This window comes from Balaenoptera musculus, chromosome 18, assembly GCF_009873245.2.
Source record: "Balaenoptera musculus isolate JJ_BM4_2016_0621 chromosome 18, mBalMus1.pri.v3, whole genome shotgun sequence".
Lineage (NCBI taxonomy): Eukaryota > Metazoa > Chordata > Mammalia > Artiodactyla > Balaenopteridae > Balaenoptera > Balaenoptera musculus.
The window spans coordinates 69,142,149-69,168,484 of record NC_045802.1 but is presented as its reverse complement, the minus strand read 5'-3'; the positions used below and the strand labels follow the sequence as shown (position 1 = coordinate 69,168,484).

Sequence of the window (26,336 nt, the reverse complement as noted above, 5' to 3'; positions counted from 1 at the left end):
ATCCTCGATAATTAGATCACTCTCCTGCTCAAGACTGTTCCATGGTTTTCTATTTTACATCAGGTTAAACCTTAATTAATCAACCTATCATTCAAGTTTCTTAAAGAATAAGTCCCCACTCTCTGCATTTAATTTTATTTCTGATTATTCTCTGACTTGTATATCTAGTTGGGCCAAGGCCTGAAATTCCTTCACAAACCAAACTGAGCCAAGCTGACATGAGCGGGAGAACCAAGCACAGTGGTTACAAACTCAGGCGCGAGTGACTTGCCCAAGTTGGTAGAAAACCCAGCTCTGTCATTAATCAGCTCTGATCTTGAGCAGAAGTCTGTTTCCTTATGTATAACATTAAGATATAATAGCGTCTGCATCATAGTGATGTACTGAGGATAAAATTAAATAATGCATGTAAGTGTTCATTTTTATTATGTTGATTAGTCCCAACTCTAGGCCTATACTCTTGTTTTCCCCCATAACTGAAATCCCATTAAGGAAACTTTAAATTCCTTCTCTCTGCTTCTCAAACTAACAGATTTTTCAAAAAGAATATTTATCTTCCTCACCTAATTATAGTACAAACTTCAGTGATCTCCCTTCTACTTAACCTCTAGTATACGCTTAATACTTTTCACAATTCAGTGGCCCAATAAGTCTTTCAAGTAAATGTGGAGCCCAATTTCCCAAGAGGCTTCTTGGGAAGTTGTTGATCCTGACATCCTGTTCGAAAGCAGAACACATTTTCCCACAGAAAGCAATCTTACAGATGGTGGCGAGATGTAGTCGCCACTCTTTGGAACCTAACTACTATTTATTTTTCCACTGTTTTATTTTGATCCACATCTGTTTCATATGTTTTAGAACCTGCCCCAAGAGGACCTGTAGAGAGAGCATAGGCTCTTCTGAGTTGAAATGCTTAGGTCTAATCTCAGCCCGTTCTCTTACTAGCATTGTACCAGGAGCTCATTCAATCCTTTTGAACCAAAATTTCCACACCTGTAAATTAAGGATCAGAGCAGAGTTGGTGAGGTAACAGGGGAAAGCTGCTGCTGCTTCTGAGCATACGACTCCTGAAGCAGCACTTTTCTAACCATATAGAAAGAGGCTTCTCTGTGAAAGCAAGACCTTGAGACACCAAGAAAAGAGGGACAAACCGTGGAATCTCTTTATATGAGTTCACTCTTCTACAAACAAAGTTTGCTAAGATTCCTTCTGGCTTTACATAAGTTTGAAAGTAGTTTGTTTTGTTTTGTTTTTGAATAAAATGGATGGGGTTGGGCATATATGCCCAATATAAATATCAAAAAGCTCTACAATAGAAATAAACTATAACTACAAAGATAATAATACATACCAACCTGAAAGTATATGTGCTATTTCTGCAAAATTACTGAAACCAGATTAACAAGAATTACTTCGAAACAATGAAATTAACTCCACCAGCACAAACATGTCTATAATGATAATAATTACCTAAAGTTATATTTTAAATTTTAAAAAAGAATTATATTTCTTCACTAAATCCAAAACAGTCTCAAAGAAGATTTTATGAACAACTCTCTGAAAGTGGGGGGAGGGGTGGGAGTCTTGGAGCTTTACTCAACTCACTGTAGTAATGATATACAGAAAAGAGCCCCCTCTACTGAAGTGTCTGTCTGTCTAGTGAAAGAGGCTGATATCTGATCAAAAATTTCATCTATGTGACTTATTAGTTAACTGGAAAGCTGATACCATTTAAGCTACTACTTCAAAAACAAACAAACAAACCAGTAAAAAGGAATTCACATAAACAGCTACTCACAAAGCAAATCAAATAACAGCTCTTACCCAGACCTGTCCACTTTGATTATCGTCAGCCAAATGAATATGCTCAAACTAAATTTTTCTACATTTTATGGTAAAAAGCTGTCAGCATTGTCACAACTGTTAATGCTAATACATTTCAACTTATTGGAATACTTTACTCAAAAAGGTGCAAGGAATACTAACTCAGGTATGTTGCTATTGCATGTCATTTGTTAAAGCAGATTTTGTGTAAACATAACTAACAGCATCTTTAGTTATCAAGGATTATAAGCATCTCAAAACCGTAGTATCAGACACTCAGAAATGCTGGTTTACAGTTGTGCCATTACCTATTTAGGAGTGAAATACTGAGTTAAAACAATGTTAGTGGTCAAAGAATCATTAAGCAATCCTTCATCATAACTTTCACAGTGGGTGGTCTGTAAAATGATCAAGAATAATATGCTGCATTCCACGGCTGCAGAGGTCAGCTTCTGCATACAAATCTTTGCAGGAAGAAAAAGGCCTTCAGAAAAGTGGGCCATTCATCTGCACCAAGTTCAGAGAATTTCCAGCACGGTGAAAAGATATGTTATGCAAGCACATAGATGTATTCAGAGGGGGTAGACAGAACCAGCTACATGGAGACTACAAAGGAGCCCTCCCATGGCTCATGAATAAGTCGAGGAAATGATCAGAAAAAAAAGGAGAGAGATGTTTAGACAGATGGCCCACTTAAAATGCCTGAGACAGGGCATAAGCAATTTTAATGAAACTTTAGATCTAGCATATGAATTGCGTCTTATTTCCTCCAGAAAAAAAAAAAAAAAAAAACCCAAAGAAGACAAAAATTCAACAATTTGCTGAAAAACCCACTTTTAGCAAGTTGGGATGGAGGAAGAGTTTTATTAGTGTGATAAATTCACATAAAATTCTTCACAAAGCCATCAGCTATCAAAATGAATATACAAAGCATGGAATGAACAGATTAAAAGAATTTTAAACAGAAGTCTACTGCCAAACCAAACAAAAATCTAAGCCTTATTATGTGAGAACTTACAACACTCCAACATTAAAGTTCACTGCAGAAGAAAGATAAAAGCAGCATTTTCAGAGAACCTCTTCAAAGCTAGAACTTGTCATAGTGGAGGAATAGATTTCTGACTGTATGCAGTTTAAAATGTGTACATTAGAATGTAGGAGACTGTGTAGAAGAATGTGTATCACAAAATAGTGCTAGAAAGAGTTAAGGAACGTTACCAAGTCTGGAGTCTTAGCATTACACAAATGACACCTGAATCTAGAAATGGAGAGTATGACTTATAATCTTAAACACATTTTAATATTATGCAAACCCTATTTTCTTCTTCCACCAATAAGGGTTTATGGTTCTCAATTTGAACTTTGGGCACAACTAGTGAAGAAAGGCAATGATGGTGGTGAGTAACCATCACCCCTGCAGGCCCTAGTGTCTGACTGATTGATCACTGACCACAAACGCTACATGACCTTTACAAGTTACTATACTCCTTGTGCCTCAGTTTCCTTATCAGTAAGACAAAGACAATAAGAATACTTAATTCACATGTTGATTAAAGGAAATAAAAGGTATAAAATGGTTAGACTGGTGCTTGGCACATAAAGGCTAAATAAGAGACACTATCATCATTATCATAATTTGGTGCAATAATATCTGAAGTCCGCCTCTATTATTTCAACAACTTGTTGTTCAACATTAATATACAATTTACATACAGTGAAATTCAGAAACCTTAAGTTCCATCATTTATCTTCCCCACAACAGTTCAACAATAGCGTCACATAAACAAACTTCAAAAATATGCATTCTCATGTGTGGTTTTTGCCCACTATAATTCTTCTGAGGTTCATTCAAGTTGAATCATTCACTCTTTTTCGATTGCGGAGTAGTACTCTACTGTATAATACAAGCATACTAAAATGCGTTCACCCTTTTGTTGATGGGCATTTGGGTTGTTTCCAGTCTGTGACTCTTATGAACAAAGCCGCTATAAACATTCTTTGTACAAGTCTTTTTTGAGGACTTAGGTTTTCATTTCTTGTGGGTAAAAAATCTAGGAGTGGAAGTTCTACGGTGAACGTATGTTTACTTTTACAAAAACTGCCAAACTGTTTTCCAAAGTATTAAAACATACTTATACTCCCATCAGCAATGGAGTTTGCTCCAGAGCCTTGCCACCATGTGCTGGTGTTAGTCTTTCTACTTCTAGCCAGACTGGGGGCTGAGAAACCACATCTCTTCATAGTTTAATATGCATTTCCCTTAGGACTAATAATGTTGAACACCTACACGTTAGTGCTTATTGGCCACTTGTACTCAAGTTTTTGCCCATTTTGTATTAGGATGTTGGCCTTATTATTACTGATTTGCAGGAGTTCTTTACTTCAGATAGAAAGCCTTTGTCAGATTTATGTATTATTAATATGTTCTCCCCCTCTGTGGCTTGCTTATTAATTTTCTTAAAAAATCTTACCTTCAGGAGAATTTTTAATTAAAAAATTAATTTTTAATCTTTTACAGCAGTTTAAGGTTTTCAGAAAACTTCAGCAGGAAGTACAAAGATTTTCCTAAACATACCCTCACTCACCCCACCCCGACACAGTATCCCTGTTAATTAACATCCTGCATTAGTGCAGTACATCTGTTACAACTGATGAACCAAAGCTGATACATTATTATTATTAACTAACGCCCACAGGGATCACTGTTTGTGTTGTACATTCTAGGGTCTGAACAAAGGTATAAGGACATGTATCTACCATTAAAGTATCATACAGAATAGATTCCCTGCCCTAAAAAATCCCGTGCTCTACCTATTCAACCTCCCGTCCTCACCCCCGCCAAATCCCTGACAACCACTGATCTTTACTGTCTCCACAGTTTTGCCTTTTCCAGAATGTTGTACAGCTAGAATCATACGGAACATAGCCTTTTCAGATTGGCTTCTTTTCATTTAGTATTATGCATTTAAGGTTCCATGTCTTTTGTAATTACAGAAGAAATATTCTTAAAGAAAACGCCATCATGCTAGAAGAAAGATACAATGATGTCTCATTTTAATTTCTAAAATTTGAACTTCTATTACACCATCAGGAAAATAAATTCTTAAATATAAAATATATAATAATTTTTTAAAACTGTAAACAGCTTTAGTGACATAAAATTCACACATCATAAATTTAACTCACCTGAAGTGTACAATGCATTGGTTTTTGGTATATTCACGGAGTTGTGTATCCATCACCACAATCAATTTTAAAACATTTTCATAACCCCAAAAGGAAACTTTGGACCCATTAGCGGTCATTTCACATTTCCCCCTCTAGCCTATGCAGTCCTATGCAGCTACTAATGTACACTCTATTTCTACACTTTGCTTATTCTAGACATTTCATATATAATGAATCATAAAATTTGTAGTCTCTTGTGCCTGTCTTATTTCATTTAGCATAGTGTTTTCAAATTTCACTCATGTTGCATGAAGTATCTCATTTATTTTTATTACTGAATAATATTCCATTCTATAAATACACCACATTTCATTTAACATTATATATCTATTAATCACTTCATGGACGTTAGGGTTGTTTCCACTGCCTGCTTATTATGAAAAATGCCCACTATGAACATTTGTATACAACATTTGTGTGGACATATGGGTTAGTCTCCCTCGGGTATATACAGCTGAGAGTGGAAGAGCTGGGTCATGTGATGCTGTCTTACATTTTGAGAAACTGCCAAATTATTTCCAGGTCTGCATCATTTTACTCATAAATTTCCACCAGGAATGTATAAGTGTCCCAATTTCTCCACATCATCAGCAACACTTTGTTATTGTCTTTTTGATGATAGTCAGCCTAGTGTTATGGAAAGCGGTATCTCATTTTGATTTTGATTTGCATTTCCCTAATAACTAGTGATGCTGAGCATCTTTTCATGGGCTTGTTGACCATTTGTATATCTTCGCTGGAAAAATTTCTATTCATTCCTTTGCCCATTTTTTAATTGGGTTGTCTTTTTTATTACTGAGTTATAAGAATTCTTTATATATTCTAGACAAAAATCTCTTATCAAATATATGATTTGCAAGTATTTTCCTCCATTCTGTAGGCTGTCTTTTCACTTACTTGATGGCTGTCCTTTAAAACACAAAAGCTCTTAATTTTGATGAAATACAATTTATCTATTTTTTTTTCTTTTGTTGCTTATGCATTTGGCTCTTACATAAGAAATCACTGACTAACCAAAAGTAACAAAGATTAACTCCTATGTTTCCTTCTAAGAGTTTTGTAGTTTAGCTCTTAGTTTCATGCTTTTTTTTAAAGCTCATTTTTGTGCACAGTGTAGGGAGGGATCCAACTTCAATTTCTGACATGGAGATATCCAGCTACCCCAGCAGCATTTATTGAAAACAATTATTCTTTACCCATTGGATTGTCTTCATAACACTTGTTGAAATCAACTGATCATACTGTTAACAATTTACTTCTGGACTCTTAGTTCTATTCCATTGATCAACACATCTACTATCCTATGCCAGTACCACACTGTCTTGATTACTGTAACTTTGTACTAAGTTTTGAAATCGGGAAGTATGAGTCCCCCAGCTTTGTTCTTCTTTTTCGAGATTGTTTTGGTTATGCTGAATCTCTTGCATTTTCGTAGAAATTTTGGAATATGATTATTTCTGCAGAAAAACACAGCTGGGGTTTAATAGGGATTGCATCAAATCTGTATGTCATTAATATTAGGTCCTCTGATCTGTGAATGTGGGATGCTAACCCATTTATTTAAATTGTCTTTATTTCAACCATTGTTTTGTAGTTTTCGGTACACAAGTCTTACACTTCTTTTTTAAAAAATTTGTGCCTAAGTATTGTATTCTTTTTGCTGTTTTTGTAAAATAAAATTGTTTTGTTAATTTTATTTTTGGTTTGTAACACCGCTATTGCAAAAAAATAAAATTGATATTTACATATCATTCTTATATTCCACAACCTTGCAAAAGTCATTTATTAGTTCTAATAGGTTTTTTTGTGAATTCCTTAAGATTTTCTACATACAAGATCATGTCACCTGCAAACAGAGGTAGTTTTACTTCTTCCCCATCTTGATACCTTTAATTCTTCTTGCCAAACTGCCCAAGCTAGGAACTCGAGTACAATGTTGAAAAAACTAACAGCAAACTTCCTTGTCTTATTCCTGACCTTAGCAGAAAAAACATTCAGTTGTATACCACTAAATATGATGTTAGCTGTGGATTTTTCGTAGATGGCCTTCATTAGGTTGAGGAAGTTCCCTTCTATTCCTAATTGGATTTGAGTGTTTTGGCTTTTTTTTTTTTTTACTAGATTTATTTATTTATTTATTTATTTTGGCTGCATTGGGTCTTCGTTGTTGCATACAGGCTTTCTCTCTAGTTGTGGCAAGCGGCGGCTACCCTTCGTTGCGGTACACAGGCTTCTCACTGCGGTAGCTTCTCTTGCTGCGGAGCACGGGCTCTAGGCACACAGGCTTCAGTAGTTGCGGCACATGGGCTCAGTAGTTGTGGCTTGCAGGCTCTAGAGTGCAGGCTCAGTAGTTGTGACGCACGGGCTTCGTTGCTCCGCGGCACGTGGGATCTTCCCAGACCAGGGCTCGAACCTGTGTCCCCTGCATTGGCAGGCGGATTCTTAACCACTGCACCACCAGGGAAGTCCCTGGTTGAGTGTTTTTATCATGAAAGGCTGCTGGATTTTGCCAAACGTTTTTCCTGCATTTATTGAGATAATCCTGTGATTTTTTTCCCCTTTACTCTATTAACATGATTTATCACATTGATTTTTGGATGTTAAACCAACTGTGTATACTAGAATAAAACTCACTTGGTTATGGTATATAATCATATTATATATTCATGAATTTAGTTTGCTAGTATTTTGTTGAGGATTTTTTGCATTAATATATATGAGGGATATTGGTCTTCAGTTTTCTCTTAACATCTTTATCTGGATTTGGTATCATGGTAATACTGGCCTTGGAGAAGGAGCTGCAAATTTTATCCTTCTTTTCTATTTTTGGAAGAGTTTGTGAAAGATTAGTATTAATTAATTTCTTTCTAAATACTTCACTGAATTCACCAGTGAAGCCATCTAGTCCTGGGTTCTTCTTTCTGGGAAGTTTTGTGATGACTAATTCAATCTCTTTCAGGTCTATTCAGATTTTCTATTTCCTCTTGAGTTAGTGTCAGTAGCTTGCATCTTTCTACAAATTTCTCCATTTTATCTAAGTTGGCATGCAATTGTTCACATTATTTCCTTATAATCCTTTTAATTTCTGTAAGGTCTGTATGTATAATCCCTATTTCATTACTGATTTTAGCTATTTGAGTCTCTTTCTCTCTTGGCCAGTCTACCTAAAAGTTTGTCATTTCTGCTGATCTTCCCAAGGACCAAATTCTGCTTTTACTGATCTCCTCTATTGTTCTTCTATTCTCTATTTCATTTATTTCCTCTCTGATCTTTAGTATTTTCTTCCCTCTGCTTGCTTTGGGTTTAGTTTGCTCTTCTTTTCCTATTTTCCTAAAGTGGAAGAAGATGAGGTGACTGATATGAGATCTTCTTTTTTAATATGTGTTTACAGTTCTAAATTTCCCCCTAACCACTGCTTTAGATGCATCCCATAAGTTTTGAATGTTCTGATCTTGTTTTAATTCATTTCAAAGTATTTTATAATTTCTTTGTGATTTCTTCTTCATTCTATTAGTTATTTAGGAGTGAATTATTTAATTTCCACAAATTTGTGAATTTCCCAAATTTCCTTTTTTGTTGATTTCTAATTTCATTCAACTGTGGTTGTAGAACATACTTTGTAAGATTTCAATCTCACTGAATTTATCAAGGCTTGTTCTGTGGCCTAGCATATGACATGGTTTACCCTGGAAAATGTTATCCTTGCACTTGAGAAGTTGCATGTTCTCCAGTTGAATGTATTGTTCTAAATAGATAACTATTAGATCTATTTGGTTTATAGTGTTGTACAAGTCTTCTACTTCCTTGTTGATCGTGTCTAGTTGTTCTATCCATTATTGAAAGTGGAGTATTAAAATCTCCAACTATTATTGTTGAATCGTTAATTTCTCCTTTCAGTTGTCTCAGTTTTGCTTCATGTATTTGGGGATTGCATTATTGGGTAACATATATGCTCAAAATCATTATAGCTTTCTCAAGGATTGATTGTTTTATCATTATAAAATATCCCTCTGTCTCCAGTAACAATTTTTTTCTTAAAATTATGTTGACTGATATTAGTATTATTAATAATAATTATACTAGTATTACAAACATAGTATGTCTGATAACTCTCTCCTTTTACCTTCAGCTACTGTGTCTTTGAGTCAAAGTATATCTATTGTAGAAAGCATATAATTTGATCTTTTTTTTTTTTAGCATCTTTATTGGAGTATAATTGCTTTACAATGGTGTGTTAGTTTCTGCTTTATAACAAAGTGAATCAGCTATTGATCTTGTTTTTTATCCCCTATACCAATATCTGCCCTTGACTGGAGTGCTTATTCTATTTATTGATACATTAAATTAAGCAGGATTTATTTTTTGCTCATTAAGCAGGATTTATTTTTTGCTTTTACTTTTACTTTTTGCTTTCTATCTCATATCTTTTTTGTTCTTCTATTCCTCCATTACTGCCTTCTTTTGTTTAAATAGATATTTCCTAGTGTACCAATTTAATTCCCTTGATGGTTCATATACTATTTTCAAAAGCTATTTTCTTAGTGGTTACCTTAGGGATTACAATTAGCACCTTATATTTAACCACCATAGTTTGGATTAATGCTAACTTAATTGCAAAAGCATATAGAAAATTTGCTCTGATATAGCTTTGTTTTCCCTACCGTTTGTCTTCCTGTTGTTATACAAGTTATATCTGTACATATTGTGCGCCTATCAACTTAGAATTATAATTATTGCATTATGCAGTTGTCTTTTAAAGCAGAAAGAAAACAAAAAGATATTACAAACTAAAAATACATTTATATTGTCTTTTATATTTACTGATGTAGTAATCTTTAACCAGTGCTCTTTTTTTTTTTTTTTTTGGAGGGTTTTCATTTTTGTTTTTAATGACTAATCTTGCTTTTTGTCACTTGGTAACCAGTGCTCTTTTTAATTCACATGTATTTAACAGTTTCTGTTTAATGTCCTTTCATTTCACCCTGAAGAACTTCCTTTCATAGTTCCTGTTGGATAGGTCTGGTAGCATTGGATTCTCTTGGGTTTTGTTCAGAATGTCTTAATGTCTCCTTCATGTTTAAAAGATAGTTTTGCTGGATATAGCGTTCTTTGTTGACATTCTTTTTTTTTTTTTTAATTCTTCAGCACTTTATATATACTATCCCATTCTCTTCTGGACAACCTGGTGATGTCCAGAAGAGAATGGGAGCTCTTAACCTTATTAAGGATCCCGTTTACATGATGAGCCATTTTTCTCATGCTGCTTTTAAGATTCTTTTTGGTTTTTGACAGTTTGACTATGCTGTGTGTAGGTGTAGATATCTTTGAGCTTATTCTACGTTGGAGCTTATTAAGCGTTTTGAATGTGCAGATTAATGTTTTTCATCAGATTTGGGATGTTTTCAGTCACGCTTTCTTTAAATATTCTTTCTGCTCCTTTATCTTTCTTCTCTTCTGCTTCTGGGACTCTCAGCATGCATGTTGGTATATCTGATGGTGTCCTAAAGATGTCTGAGGCTCTGTTCATTTTTCTTCAGTTTTCTTTCTGTTCCTCACACTGCATAATCTCAATTGATACGTCTTCAAATTTGCTGATTGCTTCTTCTGCCATTCAAATCTACTGTTGAGTTCCTCAGTGCATTTTTTCACTGTGGGCACTGTACTTTCATCTCTAGAATTTTTATTTGCTTTTTTAAAAAAAATCATTTCTCTCTTTTATTGATATTTTCTATTTAGTGAGATATGGTTGCCCTACTTTCCCTTAATTCTTCATATCGGATTTCCTTCAGTCCTTTCAACATATTTTTAACAGGTTATTAAAGATCACTGTATAATAAGTACAACATTTGGGCCCCTCTCGGACAGTTTCTATTGACTTTTTATCCTGTGAATGGGACATATTTGCATGTTTCTTTACATGTCTTGTAATTTTTTTATTGAAAATGGGCCATTTAGATAATGTGGCACACCTGCAAATGATATTCTCGTCCCCTCACCAGGACAATCTGGACTTTTCCTCTAGCCGTTTTCAGAGTTGATCATTATCTGTTTAATGTCTACATATCTCATTCTATTTTAAGCTTCCTAAAGGGCAGAAACTGTTTTATTATTACTCTAAGCCCAAGCATCTTATCACAAGGAGTACGATTTGTTACCTTTGGAACAATCTAATAACTCTAATTCTAAAGGTAGAAAGTTATCATTAAAATACATATTCAGGAAATTACTCTAATGACAGAAAGTGACCTTTGTAAAGTAGATGATCAGGATATTGGTCATCTAAACCAATGTTATCTAGATTCAGGGCTGTTAGTTACATATGAACATTCAAGGTATGAAATTAGTCTGACACACCGTGAGAAAACAGAAATCCCAAAGAGCACTAAATCATAAAAAACTTTTTAAAAAAGTAAACTACAAAAGTGGTTTAAAAGAAAAAAATAGGCAGCTTAATTCAGAGTTTATCCTACAGATTAATGTGAAAACTTCAGTGATTGTAATAATGGAATATAAGGATACTTAAATAGCTACTACGTTAACATCTTTTAAAAATAACAATGTTTTCAAACAACATGGGTTACTAGTCTCTGCCTTTCCTTTTCTTACACATTTCTTTATATTTCTCAGAATATTCCAAATTTCATAAAGTTTATTCACAGAACAAATTTTACTGAAACTATTATTTGGGATAAAGATGAAAAGGTAGCTCTGTAAGTAGAAATTCAAATCTATTCAAATCAAAGAATCAAGATGTAAACATAATGCATTTTCAACTTTCACTAATATATAATACACACACAGAAAAAAACATTTTACTGAAAAATCATGTAATGTCTTCAAAAGATATATTTCTCCATTTGCACCAATTCCATTACTCTTGCATTTTTACTTAACTCAGAATCTCTCTAAACCACCTTTAAAGCTTTTTTTGAAACAAGGCTGAACATAAATATACAAATATTCCTCCATTACCTACAGCAAATTGCCTTACACAGATCAGCTCACTTGGATTTTTAATAATAATTTTTGAATTATGTAAATTAATCATTTGACATTTTATTATGAATGCAGTGATAGTGTTGATTTAGTTTCAATTCCAAAATCAAGGATTTCATTATCCTATAAAACATATCCAGAGTTCAAAGTATTTAAGGGGGGTTAAACAAAATGCAAACATTTAATGCAATATTAAGCATGTGAAATAAAAACTTGATGGCCTAAAGAAAGCATGCTATGCTGTTACCCTGGTGACAGGTTAAAAAAGGGATTGTGAGCTGAATAGCTGTATGATATGAAATTAAAATGTTTCACATTGAACAATCCAAAATGAATTGGGAAAGGTTAGAGTAGAGGAGAGAGAAATCAATTCTCCAATGGCAATGGGTGAATGGGAAAGAAGTATGAATAGGATTTGCCAGTGGGGTGCAACAGCTGCCAAATATCCTGCAGCCAAAGAATTACAATAATACTGATGAAGTGTGCAAGAGCTTTTGGAATCATTGCAGGGAACAGAGAAATTCTCCTTCAATAATGAGGTTATTCAGTCTTCCATTCAGCTCTTATAGTAGAATTAAAAAAAAAAAAAAAAAAAAAAGAAAGAAAAATATTTTAAAATGTAATATTTAGCAAAAAGTGTATAAATATGACATCCACTTAATCAATATTTTGCGCTTAGTCTCAGATAGGTTTCTAAAGCGTCCAAGACACAGTCATATTAAGTAACTGAAAATATTATAACAGAGATATTAAAAAGTAAGGCTAGCGTAAAGGATGATGACTGAATTGACATTTTCTTCCCTCTTGGTGCTTCTAGGGGGACTCACTTGCTTAAATGAAAGTAGATATTTCCAGAAGCATAGTATAGCTATGCATATTCGTGAGCATACACCCAAAGTACTGTTGTTAATTACATACTTAGTTATCAGAACATCAATTTCATTGTCATAATGAAGTAGCTTATCTGAGAACATAAATGAAACAAGTATGATATAAAAGTTGTCATTTGTTGTCACAGATGGTATAAATCCGTTAATAATTTGATATGTCCTTTTAAATTCAGAAATACTTAAGTAAAAGAGTCAATATGCACTGTCCAACAGTACTTGCTCTTCCTTGGGAATTACTTTCACATGGCTATTTTTCTCTATGTTTCTCTCCCCAGTTATATTTCATTGATTATGATCATATTTCAAAACCTTAAACTTTTATCATCTAACTGAAAACTTAATAATGGGTGAATGAATTATAAATCTAAAACCAGGAAACAACATTCTTTTTTAACAGCAGGGAAAAAAAAAACAAACACAGATAATTGCATCTCTCAGGTAAAAATCAGTAAAAAATTGATTCTCCATTTTATCAGGAAGCCAGATGAGGAAAGAAAATACTATACAAATGTAGACACAATGACTGCAGTTCAAGTGACTGTACTTTCCCATTATGCTACTGTGACTAAAAGAGTTAAACTGATGACAGGCTATGCAGCCAGTCAAGATACTAGATAATATATATGTTCTACTCAGTAGGAGCTCAAAGTGGTGGTTGTACACTGACTCCATACACCCAAAGTAATCCTCCACAAAAGTGAACGCTACATTTTTAAAAACCTTTCAGACTGAAGTCTTTTCATCAGTATTATCACAGGCCATAGTGAAGGTGTTCCATTTCCTAAGTCTTTAACCTCTGTTCAAATATCAAGAGAGAAAATAGAGGGTTTAAGTAGAAACCAGAAAGTAAAAGTGTCAGCCTCATGCAATCCCATTAGGATCAGAGCTGAAAAAGATTTCAGGAGGACTCATCCAATCCAACACTGCCACTTCTCAGAGGAGGAAACTGAAGTCAAAAGTTGAAGCATTTTGCACAAAGACTTTACCACCTTGATACTTAGTAGTGGTGCTGGGACCAAAATCCTGACTCCTGACACCTTACTCGGTGCTGGTCCCACTGGACCACACCAAATACTGTGACATTTCAGTGCCAGATGAAGGAGCCAAAAGAACCAAAGATGATACAATTTTCCTAGCCTGAATGACTGAATAGAAGGACTGCCATAAATAAAAGAAGCTACACAGAATTCTGTGTACACATCTACAGTGTTGAATAGACGTGGGGTGCACCATCGCACTCTGCACTGCCAGGGACCACCAATATCACATAGCCTAATGCAAATTAATTCGCAGATTTATCAATCCTATATGAGCAAGATTTTCCATTGTATGTTAATTTTTTTTAAGTACTAATGTTGCACAGTCCTGGAAAACCACTTTTTCAAAAACCAATACAGAGAAATGTGGACAACATAATGGTACGTAAAAAGAAAAAAAAAAAAAAAAAAAAACACTCTTTCAAAGAGAATGGTCCATTTTCTGTAGAATCTAAATAATACATTAGCTATATGTACATAAATATAGAAACCCTAAGAGTTGCCAGTACTTGCAGTCTCCAATTTCTCTCTTCCCATGTTTTCTTGAACCCTCATCAATTCAACTTCAACGACCATGTCCCACTCAACATTCCTGAAAACTGCTTGTCAAGGTCTCCTATGACCTCCACATTGAGAAATTCAATGGTCAACGGTCATTCTCATATGTGACATATTTCAGTTGAACACTCTTTTCTTCTCTTGGTTCTCTGAACTCCACCTCCGCCTACTTTTCCATCTATCTCCTCTGCCGTTCCTTCTCAGTCTCCTTTGCTGGATCTGCCTGACCTTCCTGACTTGTTAATGTGGGGTATCCCAGGGCAGGCCCAGGACCTCTGCTCCCAACTGGTCTCCCAGCTTCCACTGTCACCCCTTTTGAGGCATTTACAGCCATGCAGGCACAATGATCTTGTTATTACATATGTCGCATCAAGCTCTGCTTTGCTCAAGACCCTGCAAGGGCTCCCCAGTCCCAGAAGACCACCTAACACAACTCCGTCTCCACTACTCTACGGCTTCCTCCCTCCTCTCAAACTGCATTTGCCTCCTTGCCATTTCTCAAACAGGCCGACATACTTGACCTCAGGTGCTTTTTACATTAGCTGTCTCCTCTGATTAGAAGGTCCTTCCTGCAGATAGTCACATGACTCACTCCTTTCCTCCTTCAGGTCTTTGCTCTGATGTGAATCCTCCCATCCTGCTAATCCATCCTGCCATCCACTCCCCTGCAATCCAAAGTAAAACTACAACTAGCCCACCATCCACCCCAGGATGTTCTATATCCCTTCCCGGTTTTGTTTTTCACCAAAGTATTTATCATCATTTGATGTATTACTACATCTGTTTTGTCTGTCTACCTTCTACTTAAATGTAAGCTCTATGGGGGCAGGATATTTTTTTAATCATTTTGTTCCCTGATAAATTCTCTAAATTTTCTAACTCAATTCTTATAATGATCAATAGGTAATTTTAAAAGACGTGATTGTATTTAATATCCGTATCTGACCTTCTTATTCAGTAAGGAATGGAAGGCTACATATTTAATGTAAGAAAAAAGATTTCAAACCAATAGCTAACGTACCCATTGACGCGGAAACACTCAAGGCATTCGAGTTACTCAGGAATAAAACGAGTATGTATCATTGCCACTACCCTTAAAATAGAATCTTTGTCATCAGAGATTTTAGAAAAAGAAAATTAGGGAGGGACAGCTAAAAGTTAATGAGCATCATGTGAAGTATTTTATATCTCATTTGACACTGACAAACACTCTTTAAGAACCGCTATTATCTCCACATTACAGGTGAGGAAACTAGGTCCAAGAGAGGCAAAATAATTTATCCTAAAATAGTAGCTAGGGATCAGCAAAACCAGGGAGAAATCTAAGTCTATGGAACAAAAGCCTGTGCCCTTAAACATGAAACTATAGTGGTAGTTCTAGCCAGTAGAACAGGACAAGCAAAATAAATACTGGGTTGGCCAAAAAGTTCGCTCAGGTTTTTCCATAAGCTCTTATGGAAAAACCCGAACAAACTTTTTCGCCATCCCATACAAAGGAAGGCAGGGAGTTATTATTAGAAAATGTAGTGGTCACTTTAGTTGATCCCTCAACATTTATTTCACACCAGAAAATCAGTCCCAGACAAACACGATAATCCAATTCCCTTTGCAGTGACTGGTTTAGGAATGGGATGAGTTCTCTCTGGTCAATGAGAACTGAGAAGTAGCTGGTTGGGTAACACTTTAGAGAGATTTCCTCACTTCTTAGAGACAGACACAATCTGGATTTGACTCCTGAAACTTCTACAGCTATCCTGCTATCACAGCCTTCTGACAAAGCACAGAAGAAAGCAAGGCTGAGGAGCTACAGAGAAGCGACGTCAGCAGATGCACTTCCGGAGCCTTGTCCTCTCCGTTCTCCGAGCCTCCTGTTCAACAAAGATGTGTCGGTTTGAATAAGGGTTTCTGTTACTTGTACACAAAAGCACCCAAGTGATTCAGGAGGTTATATGATTGCCCTTTTTGAAATCAAGTAAAAAGTTATTACAATGGCAGAGGTTGACCTGAACCAGAGTAAAGTAAGAGGAGGGTTGAAGATCAGAAAGGTGAATCCTGACCAGTGAACAACATTTGGATCTAAGGAAAACAGGCATTTTGACCAAAATTAAATGAAAGATTACTGAAAGAAACTAAATTTTTTTCTTTACAAGATTTTCCTCCAATCATTAGCAGTTAGTGAAACAAATTATTATACCAAACCACAACGCCAACAAAATAATTTTAGCTTCAAATAACATGAGCAATTGTTTAACACAACTTTTAATGATTCATTTCTGTCAATAAAAGTGTTTAGGAAAAGAATGATTACAAAGAAAAATAACTCCATGCTAAGACAGTATATGTATTTATGTAAAAACTTAATTCACTCCATTTACAGTCAAAGAAAAATTGCTATTGTTTCTGACATTAACTGTTCTCTTTTTCTAAAATACACTATCTTTTTACTATCCAAATACTATGGGTACATATTATTAAAGTTTTTTCCAAGTCATAAATGATGAAAGCGTAAAACCCATGGAGAAATTGGGAAAATAAGACCAGCAGCCAAAACAAGCAGCACAAAGGAAGTGCTGCAGGCTACTGGGTTTGGAAGCAGAACAGTACATGAGCACACCCATGACACAGCAACATGCAGCCACACCCGGAGGCTGACTTTGGACTCCATTCCCCAGGCAATAATGAAAACACGACTGTGAAGCCAAAATGTGAAGAGCCAACCACTTTACACCAGCTCTGGTGTCAGGGACCTCTTCAGCAAATAAGCAAAAATAGCTTCGATTCACTTTTGCCTAAACAAGAATACGCTCTGTCGAAAAAGACCAGTATATTTTGTTAAACGTTATAGGTCTCTGGTGGTAGCAACTTTACGGTAAACTGGCCTACTAGATAAATGATAAGTTCAATAGAAAGTAAATGTACCGGGCTTCCCTGGTGGAGCAGTGGTTGAGAATCTGCCTGCCAATGCAGGGGACACGGGTTCGAGCCCTGGTCTGGGAAGATCCCACATGCCGCGGAGCAACTGGGCCCGTGAGCCACAACTACTGAGCCTGAGCGTCTGGAGCCTCTGCTCCGCAACAAGAGAGGCCGCGATAGTGAGAGGCCCGTGCACCGCGATGAAGAGTGGCCACCACTCGCCGCAACTGGAGAAAGCCCTCACACAGAAACGAAGACCCAACACAGCCAAAAATAAAAATAATAAATAAATAATAAATAAAAAAGAAAAAAAAAGAAAGAAAAGAAATGTACCAAAAATAAAATAATTGTTAGTTACATAGGTAATACGTGCACAATTATCTACATAACTGCATATTTTATGAATCTAACTTTTTTCCAAGTTCTAAAGGGTAATGAGTTCAACAGTAATATAAGAGGAGGAGGATTCTAGGAAGATGACAGAATAGGAAGCACCAAGAATCTCTCTCCCCACCCAGACAACAGTCACGCTGGCAGAATCCGTCTGATAGAACTCTTGTGGAGCCTTCAGAAGAAGGCTTGGGGGTAACTGTGCTAACCTGTGGTCCACTTCAGCTCTGGCACAGCAGCAGCTCCCCGTCCCCCACCCCCCGCCTCCTGGGCGCAGCTGTGGGTGTGTTCACTGGAGCAGCCTGCACACAGCTTGTGGAAGCCAGGGTGGGCGGAAGAGAACCCTGCCCTCCAAACACTAGGGATCTGTGCTCCGACTGCTAACTGCTGCTTCTGACCACAGAGGTGCAGACAGAAAGGCAGGCAGCCAGCTACTGCACCTCCCTCGTTGCCGCAAGCCCCTCCTCCTCTGACTGGAGCGACTTCCAGGAGATTTAAGGGTCTAGTGCTTCCCTAACCACCCCCCCCTTCATTTTTCTCCCCCCCTTTCAGGAGCTAGGCCTTAAAGGCTAAGACTTTCAAAAACAACTGCATATACAAGGAGAATTGGAAAGTGACTGCACACGCTCATGGAAAGTCTAGGAAAAGACCAGAGAACACCTTAAGTTTACACCTCAGGCTGATCATTGGCACGGAGGCAGCCTACGATAATCAGAGAAACAAAAACGATAAACAAAGACAATAACATAAACCACTAAACCCTGGGGAAGGAGGAGAATCTGATTTCCAAAGTTACCACGTCATTGGATTGAAATGTCCAGTGTTCAACCAAAAAATCGGAAGTCATACAAATAAACAAGAAAGTATGGCCTACTCAAAGGAAAAAAAAGAAAAATCAACAGAACATATCCCTAAAAAAAAGACCTAATGGCAGATATTTTAGACAAAGACTTTAAAACAACTATCTTAAAGATGCTAAAAGAACTAAAGGAAGATGTGGAGAAAGTCAAGAAAACAATGTGTAAACAAAATAAAAATATCAATAAAAAGACAGAAAACCTAAAAAGAAATGAAATTCTGGAGCTGAAAAGCACAATAATTGAAATGAAAAACTCACTAGAGTAATTCAAAGGCAGATCTGAGCAGACAGAAGGAAAAAATCAGTCAACATGAAGACAGGACAATAGAATTATCAAGTCCGAATAACAGAAAGAAAAAAGATCAAAGTAAAGTGAACAGAGCCTAAGGGTCCTGTGGCAATACCATCAAGTAGACCAACGTAAACGTCGTGAAAGTCCTAGGAAGAGAAAGAGAAAGGGGCAAAGAGAATATTTGAAGAAATAATAACCAAAAACTTCCCAAATTTGATGATAGACATGAACATAAACATTCAAAAAGCTCAACAAACTCCAGATAAGATGAACTCAAAGACCCACACCAAGACACACAGTCAAACCTTCAAAAGCTGAAGACAGAATCTTGAACGAGAGGAACGAATTTTCAAGTACAAATAAGATTATCAGCAGATTTCTCATCAGAAACTCTGCAGGCCAGAGGCAGTGGGCTGATATATTCAAAGTGCTAAAAGAAAAAAAACCGTCAACCAAGAATCCTAAATCCAGCAAAAACGTCCTTCAAAAGTGAGGCAGGGGCTTCCCTGGTGGCGCAGTGGTTGAGAATCTGCCTGCCAATGCAGGAGACACGGGTTCGAGCCCTGGTCTGGGAAGATCCCACATGCCACAGAGCAACTAGGCCCGTGAGCCACAACTACTGAGCCTGCGTGTCTGGAGCCTGTGCTCTGCAACAAGAGAGGGCGCGACAGTGAGAGGCCCACGCACCGCGATGAAGAGTGGCCCCCACTTGCTGCAACTAGAGAAAGCCCTCTCACAGAAACGAAGACCCAACACAGCAATCAATCAATCAATCAATCAATCAATAAGTGAGGCAGAAGTTAACACCTTCCCAGATAAACAAAAGCTGAAGGTGTTTGTGACAACTAGACCTGCCCTGCAAAAAATGCTAAAGGAAGTCCAGCAGGGTGGAATGAAAGGACACTAGACAGTAGTAAGAAACCACATGAAGAAATAAGTATCTCAGTAAAGACAAATACGTAAATCATAAAAGCTAGTATTATTATAACAATAGCTTGTAACTCCACTTTTTGTTCTCTATATGCTTTAAGGGTCTAATGCATTTTAAACATTATTAAAATGAAAGCTAGTGTCATCTTAACTTTGTTTTGTTTTCTACATAATTTAGAAGACTAATGCATTTAAAATAATTATTGGTTTATAGTTTTGGACATAGACTGTATAAAGGTGTAATTCTGTGATGTCAACACCTGCACCGAGGCAATCGCTGATCTTTTTTCTGTCTTTTATACTTCCATCCTTCCTAGAAATTACAAATAAATGAAACTGTACATTATATAGTCTTCTCTAACTGGTTTCTTTCTCTTAGCATGATTTTCTTTTTAGGTTTATGCATATAGATGCACGTATCAGTACTGCATTTCTTTTTTTTTTTTAATTCACGTTCTTTTATTTATTTATTTATTTTTATTTATGACTGTGTTGAGTCTTCGTTTCTGTGCGAGGGCTTTCTCTAGTTGTGGCAAGTGGGGACCACTCTTCATCGCGGTACACGGGCCTCTCACCATCGCGGCTTCTCTTGCTGCGGAGCACAGGCTCCAGACGCGCAGGCTCAGCAATTGTGGCTCACAGGCCCAGTTGCTCCGCGGCATGTGGGATCTTCCCAGACCAGGGCTCGAACCCGTGTCCCCTGCATTGGCAGGCAGATTCTCAACCACTGCGCCACCAGGGAAGTCCTGCATTTCTTTTTATTGCTAAATAGTATTCCACCGTATGGATATACCACATTTATTTTTCTACTCACCACTTGATGTACATTATTCTACCAGGTGTGTGGTGGTGTAGCACTGTGATTTTAGTTTGTATTTTTCTAATGATTAATGATGTTAAACATCTTTTCATGGACTTATTCGCCATTCACATAACTTCTTTGAAAAAGAGTCTATGCCAAATCTTCTATTTTTTTTTAATTCGGTTGTTTGGCTCATTTTTGAGTTGTAAGAATTATTTATACATTATACATTCAAGTCCTTTATTGGACATGTATCTCTGAATACATTCTGCCATTTGTTATACTGTTTTATAATATTCTTGATGGTGTTTTTAAGAGCAGTTATTTTGCATATATTTTAAATTCACTGTAATAGAAATTTTAAATGTGCTTTCAAAGACTAGTGAATAAAGAGAAGAAATAGTCACAACGTAATATGAAATTTTAAAAAGTAAAATTCAAATGAATTTCCAATATGACTAATTATGTAGGGTATATACACTACAAGTATGGATATATATAAACATACACACATATACACTTGGAAAGGAATATATTAAAATGTTGAAAGTGGTTATTACAGGATTACAGGAAATTTTTATTCTTTTATTTTTTAAAACTTCTTCAGATTCTTACCAACGTTAAGTCAGCACTCTCTGAAAATAACCTGAATACACTGCTTAAAGATCAAACCAGTTCATCATTAGCTATACTCAGGACTTCTGAAATAGTCAAGATCCAAGTAACACCTGAAGGTAAAGGAATAAAGATATGAATACTGTATTTACCAAAAAAATAATAACAATATTATTCATACAAGGTATGATTCTGGCTTTAAAGCAAAAGCTTAGATCTCTCCTACACACACATCACTCCAAAACAGCACTGTCCAACAAAGCTTGATGGAAATACAACAGCGATGATGGAAAGGTTCTTTCTGTTACCCAATACAGTAGCCACTGACCACAGTACAGTAGCGGCTATGGAGCACTGCAAGTGTGGGTAGTGACTATACTGACACTGACATTGAAATGTGACTGAGAAACTGAGTTTTTAATTTAATTTTAATTCAAATAGGCACACATGGCTAGTGGCTTCCACATTGGGGAGCACGACTTTAGGGGGAAAACAAACAAACCAACCAGATTCCTGGCTCTACTGATCATTTTCCTCCTCCTTCCATTCATTCAGTAATTTACAGAAATTCAATATCCTCTCATCTCTCCCTAGACAGTCACCAAATTAACTTCAAAAAAAGATGGTACATTAAGCTTTTTGTACTTTCCCTTGAGGATAAGAACAAATGAAAAGTACTGGTTACCTGGGATTCATCCCAAGTTCACAAGAATGGTTCAACATATGCAAATCAATCAATGTGATACACCACATAAAAAAAAGACAAAAACCACGTGATCATCTCAATAGATACAGAAAAAGCATCTGACAAAATTCAACATCCATTCATGATAAAAACTCTTACCAAAATGGGTATAGATGGAACATATCTCAACATAATAAAAGCTATTTATGATAAACCCACAGCCAATATAGTACTCAACGGTGAAAAGCTTAAGGCCTTCCCACTAAAATCTGGAATAAGACAAGGATGCTCACTCTTGCCTCTTCTATTCAACATAGAATTGGAAGTCCTAGCCACAGCAATCAGACAAGAAAAAGAAATAAAACGTATCCAAATTGGAAGGGAAGAGGTAAAACTGTCCTTATATGCAGATGACATGATACTATTATATATATAGAAAACCCTAAAGACTCCACACAACAACTACTAGAACTGATAAACGAATTCAGCAAGGAAGCAGGATACAAGATTAACATACAGAAATCGGTTGCATTTCTTTACACTAACAATGAAATATCAGAAAGGGAATGTAAAAAAACACTATCTTATAAAAATCACACTCCCCAAAATAAAATGCTTAGGAATAAACCTGACCAAGGAGGTGAAAGACTTATACACTGAGAACTATAAAGCATTAACAAAGTAAACTGAAGATGAATCAAAGAAATGGAAAGATATCCCATGACCTTGAATTGGAAGAATTAATATTGTTAAAATGGCCATACTACCCAAAGCAATCTACAGATTTAATGGGATCCCTATCAATTTACTCATGATATTTTTCACAGAACTAGAACAAATAATCCTAAAATTTATATGGAACCATAAAAGACCCAGAGAATTGCCAAAGCAATCCTGAAGAAAAAGAACAAAGCAGGAGGCATAACCCTCCCAGACTTCAGACACTACTGCAAAAGCTACAGTAATCAAAATGGTGTGGTATTGGCACACAAACAGACATATGGATCAACAGAACAGAATAGAGAGCCCAGAAATAAACCCACACACCTACAGCCAATTAATCTTTGACAAAGGAGGCAAGAATATACAATGGAAAAAAGAAGAATCTTCAGCCAGTGGTGTCGGGAAAGTTGGACAGCCGCATGTAAATCAATGAAGTTAGAACACACCCTCACACCATACACAAAAATAAACTCAAAATGGCTTAAGGACTTAAACATAAGACATGACACCATAAAACTCCTAGAAGAGATCACAGGCAAAACATTCTCTGACATAAATCATAGCAATGTTTTCTTAGGTCAGTCTCCTAAGGCAATAGAAATAAAAACAGAAATAAAAAACGGGACCTAATCAAACTTACAAGCTTTTGCACAGCAAAGGAAATCATAAACAAAACGAAAAGACAACCTACAGAATGGCAGAAGATGTTTGCAAACTATGCGACCGACAAGGGCTTAATTTCCAAAATATACAAACAGCTCATACAGCTCAACAACATCAACAACAAAAAAACAAACAACCCAATCGAAAAATGAGCAGAAGACCTAAATAGACATTTCTCCAAAGAAGAAATACAGACGGCCAATAAGCACAGAAAAAGATGTTCAATGTCACTAACTGTTAGAGAAGTGCAAATCAAAACTACAATGAGGTACCACCTCACACCGGTCAGAATGGCCATCGTTAAAAAGTCTACAAATAACAAATAATGGAGAGGGTGTGGAGAAAAGGGAACCCTCCTACACTGTTGATGGGAATGTAAGTTGGTGCAGCCGTTATGGAAAACAGTATGGAGATTCCACAGAAAACTAACAACAGAATTACCATATGATCCAGCAATCTCACTCCTGGGCATATATCCAGACAAAACTCTTATTCAAAAAGATACATGCTCCCTCCCCTATGTTCACAGCAGCACTAGTCACAATAGCCGAGACATGGAAACAAGCTAAATGTCCACTGACAGATGAATGGATAGATGCAGATTTGAAGCAACTTGGATGCAACTAGAGATTATCACACTAAGTGAAGTAAGTCAGAAAAAGAAAGACAAATACCATATGATACCACTTATATGTGGAATTTAAAATATGACACAAATGAACCTACTTATGAAACAGAAACAGACTCATAAACATAAAGAACAGACTTGTGGTTGCCAAGGGGGAGGGGGCTGGGGAGGGATGGAGTGGGAGGTTGGGGTGAGCAGGTGTAAGCTTTTATATACAGGATGGATAAACAACAAGGTCCTACTCTCTAGCACAGGAACTGTATTCAATACCCTATAATGGAAAAGAACATTTAAAAAAAGAATGTATATATATGTATAACTAAATCACTTTGCGGTACCACAGAAATTATCACAACGTTGTACATCAACTATACTCCAATAAAAATTTTAAAAAAGAGAAGTACCGGTTACTCAGAGATTTTCTGAGTAAAACCACATTAGCCATGAATATATAGCCTGAGACCCATTTAGTTTTCCTTCTACCTAATTCTTCAGGAGTAACCTGAGTTTCTGATCTGTGCTCTTCAGAGCTGCTCGGTCACCTGCCATCTTTTTTCGAATCTTTATTCTTCCTCTTGAGGAAAAGTAAAAAGAAAGGAAAAGGGCTTGACGTAACACAATTTTATCAACTGCCTTTCTAGCAAGTAATGGACTATACTTGCTAAGTAGGATTACTCTAGCAAGTGCACAGACATTCATAATAAATAATCCTGTCACTCAGAAGCATGAATGTCACAATGATTTTGTTTTTACTTGCCCTGGTATAAAGCATGTTTTCCCTTTTGCTTAGGTTATTAGGAAGCTAAAAGGTACACTTAGGGCTCACACATAACTAACTCAACCTGTTGTTAATTCTTTCTTATAGCTTATAAACAAGTTTCTTACATACATATTTTTAACTGTTCAGGTTATTTCCTAAAGTTTAGTACTATAACACTTCTCAAAACATTTTTCCAGATTAACAGAGTAAGAAAACAAAAGTAATAAATACAAATTAGTTGAACAGATTTCCTAAAAGGTTTCAGAGTACTTTCTCCAATAATGTCCAAACTTTTCTGCTCATTTATTCTGTTTTAAATGATCTCACATACCTTGAATTTTCATCTTCTTGAAAACGATGTGCTCTTAACTGGGATGCCACAAACAAGGATGAAGCTATTGCCAATAACTGGTTTCTCTCATTCTCTGTTAACTGGTGTCCTGAGTGAAATCAATCAATCAGTCAATCAATCACACGCATAATGCTAACATCTACGCTTCTATATTACAGAATTATTAGTCATTCAAACAAGTATTTTATCAAGCATCTCTTATGGAGCTAGTATTGTACCAGACACTGGGCTGTGCCAGAGGGAAAGGAGGGAGCAAGATGGTTCAAATAAAACAAAGACCCCTGCTCACTGGAAGTTTATAGTCTAATTTGGGAAACATGACATTAAACAGATGCACAGAACAAAACAATTGCAAATAAGAAAACTACTCACAGAGATCTCTAGGAAAAACTTAGGGCTCCTCATATCTGCTTCTCCTTATCACTCCCCACCCCAAATTTTACTTCTAAGGAGAGAGAGAATAAAATGAGGAAAAGGAGTGTTGCTGGTCAAGGACAGTGGCTGGGCCATGTTTTCTAATGTGAAGGACTAAAAGAAAATAAATACGTGATTCTCTTGCCTCTATACTTACAGTCAGGGTTTGAATCCCAGTCAATCAACCAAACAACCAATCGATTTCTCTCTCCCTCTTTAATTCACTCTTCTTACCGTAATACAGCTGGACCTGGGGGCAGTGGTCTAGCCTGACAAGCCCCGGGGAAGACTCCCTGGTCTGGCTGAGTGTGGTGCAGCGGGGAAATCTGCTCTATGTGCATAATAATTCCTCAAGAAGTGTGTGAGTCAAGGCAGAACTGGATACTCCAGGGTCTGCCAGCTAACACATCCCCCTGAGTGCTCTGTAATCTCACCACAACTTCTAACACTATTTATTCACCAGCACGCTATGTACAGATAATAGAGTTTATGAGATGGTACAGGACGGGCACTTTGAGTGCTGGGTCATCAGCCCTAAGACGCTGCTTGTACAATTCAACAAAGAAAAAACGATCAGGTAGTTATTTAAATTTATCGGAAAGAAATGAAGTAATTTCAACACTATGTCTTAAAAAATTATTCAGAACAGAAATAAGACTAAAAATATTCACAACTAGAACACAGAGACTTTCCAGATCGGCAGCACATTTTTCTACGGAGAGGCGTTCCATGCAAATGAAAGGTGCAGTGTTTCATGACGCTGAAGGGAAAGGAAAG

The 26,336-nt window shown here is 36.4% G+C and overlaps 1 protein-coding gene across 2 annotated transcripts in view; it reads right to left on the bottom strand.

Moving 5' to 3' along the window:
* Positions 1-26,336, bottom strand: part of PCCA (propionyl-CoA carboxylase subunit alpha) — a 373,229-nt gene that overhangs the window by 140,640 nt on the left and 206,253 nt on the right. For both annotated transcript variants that reach the window (XM_036831147.1, XM_036831149.1), the window contains exon 18: positions 25,125-25,233. In XM_036831147.1, the coding sequence (XP_036687042.1) occupies positions 25,125-25,233 (109 nt within the window). The remainder of the gene's footprint in view (positions 1-25,124; positions 25,234-26,336) is intronic.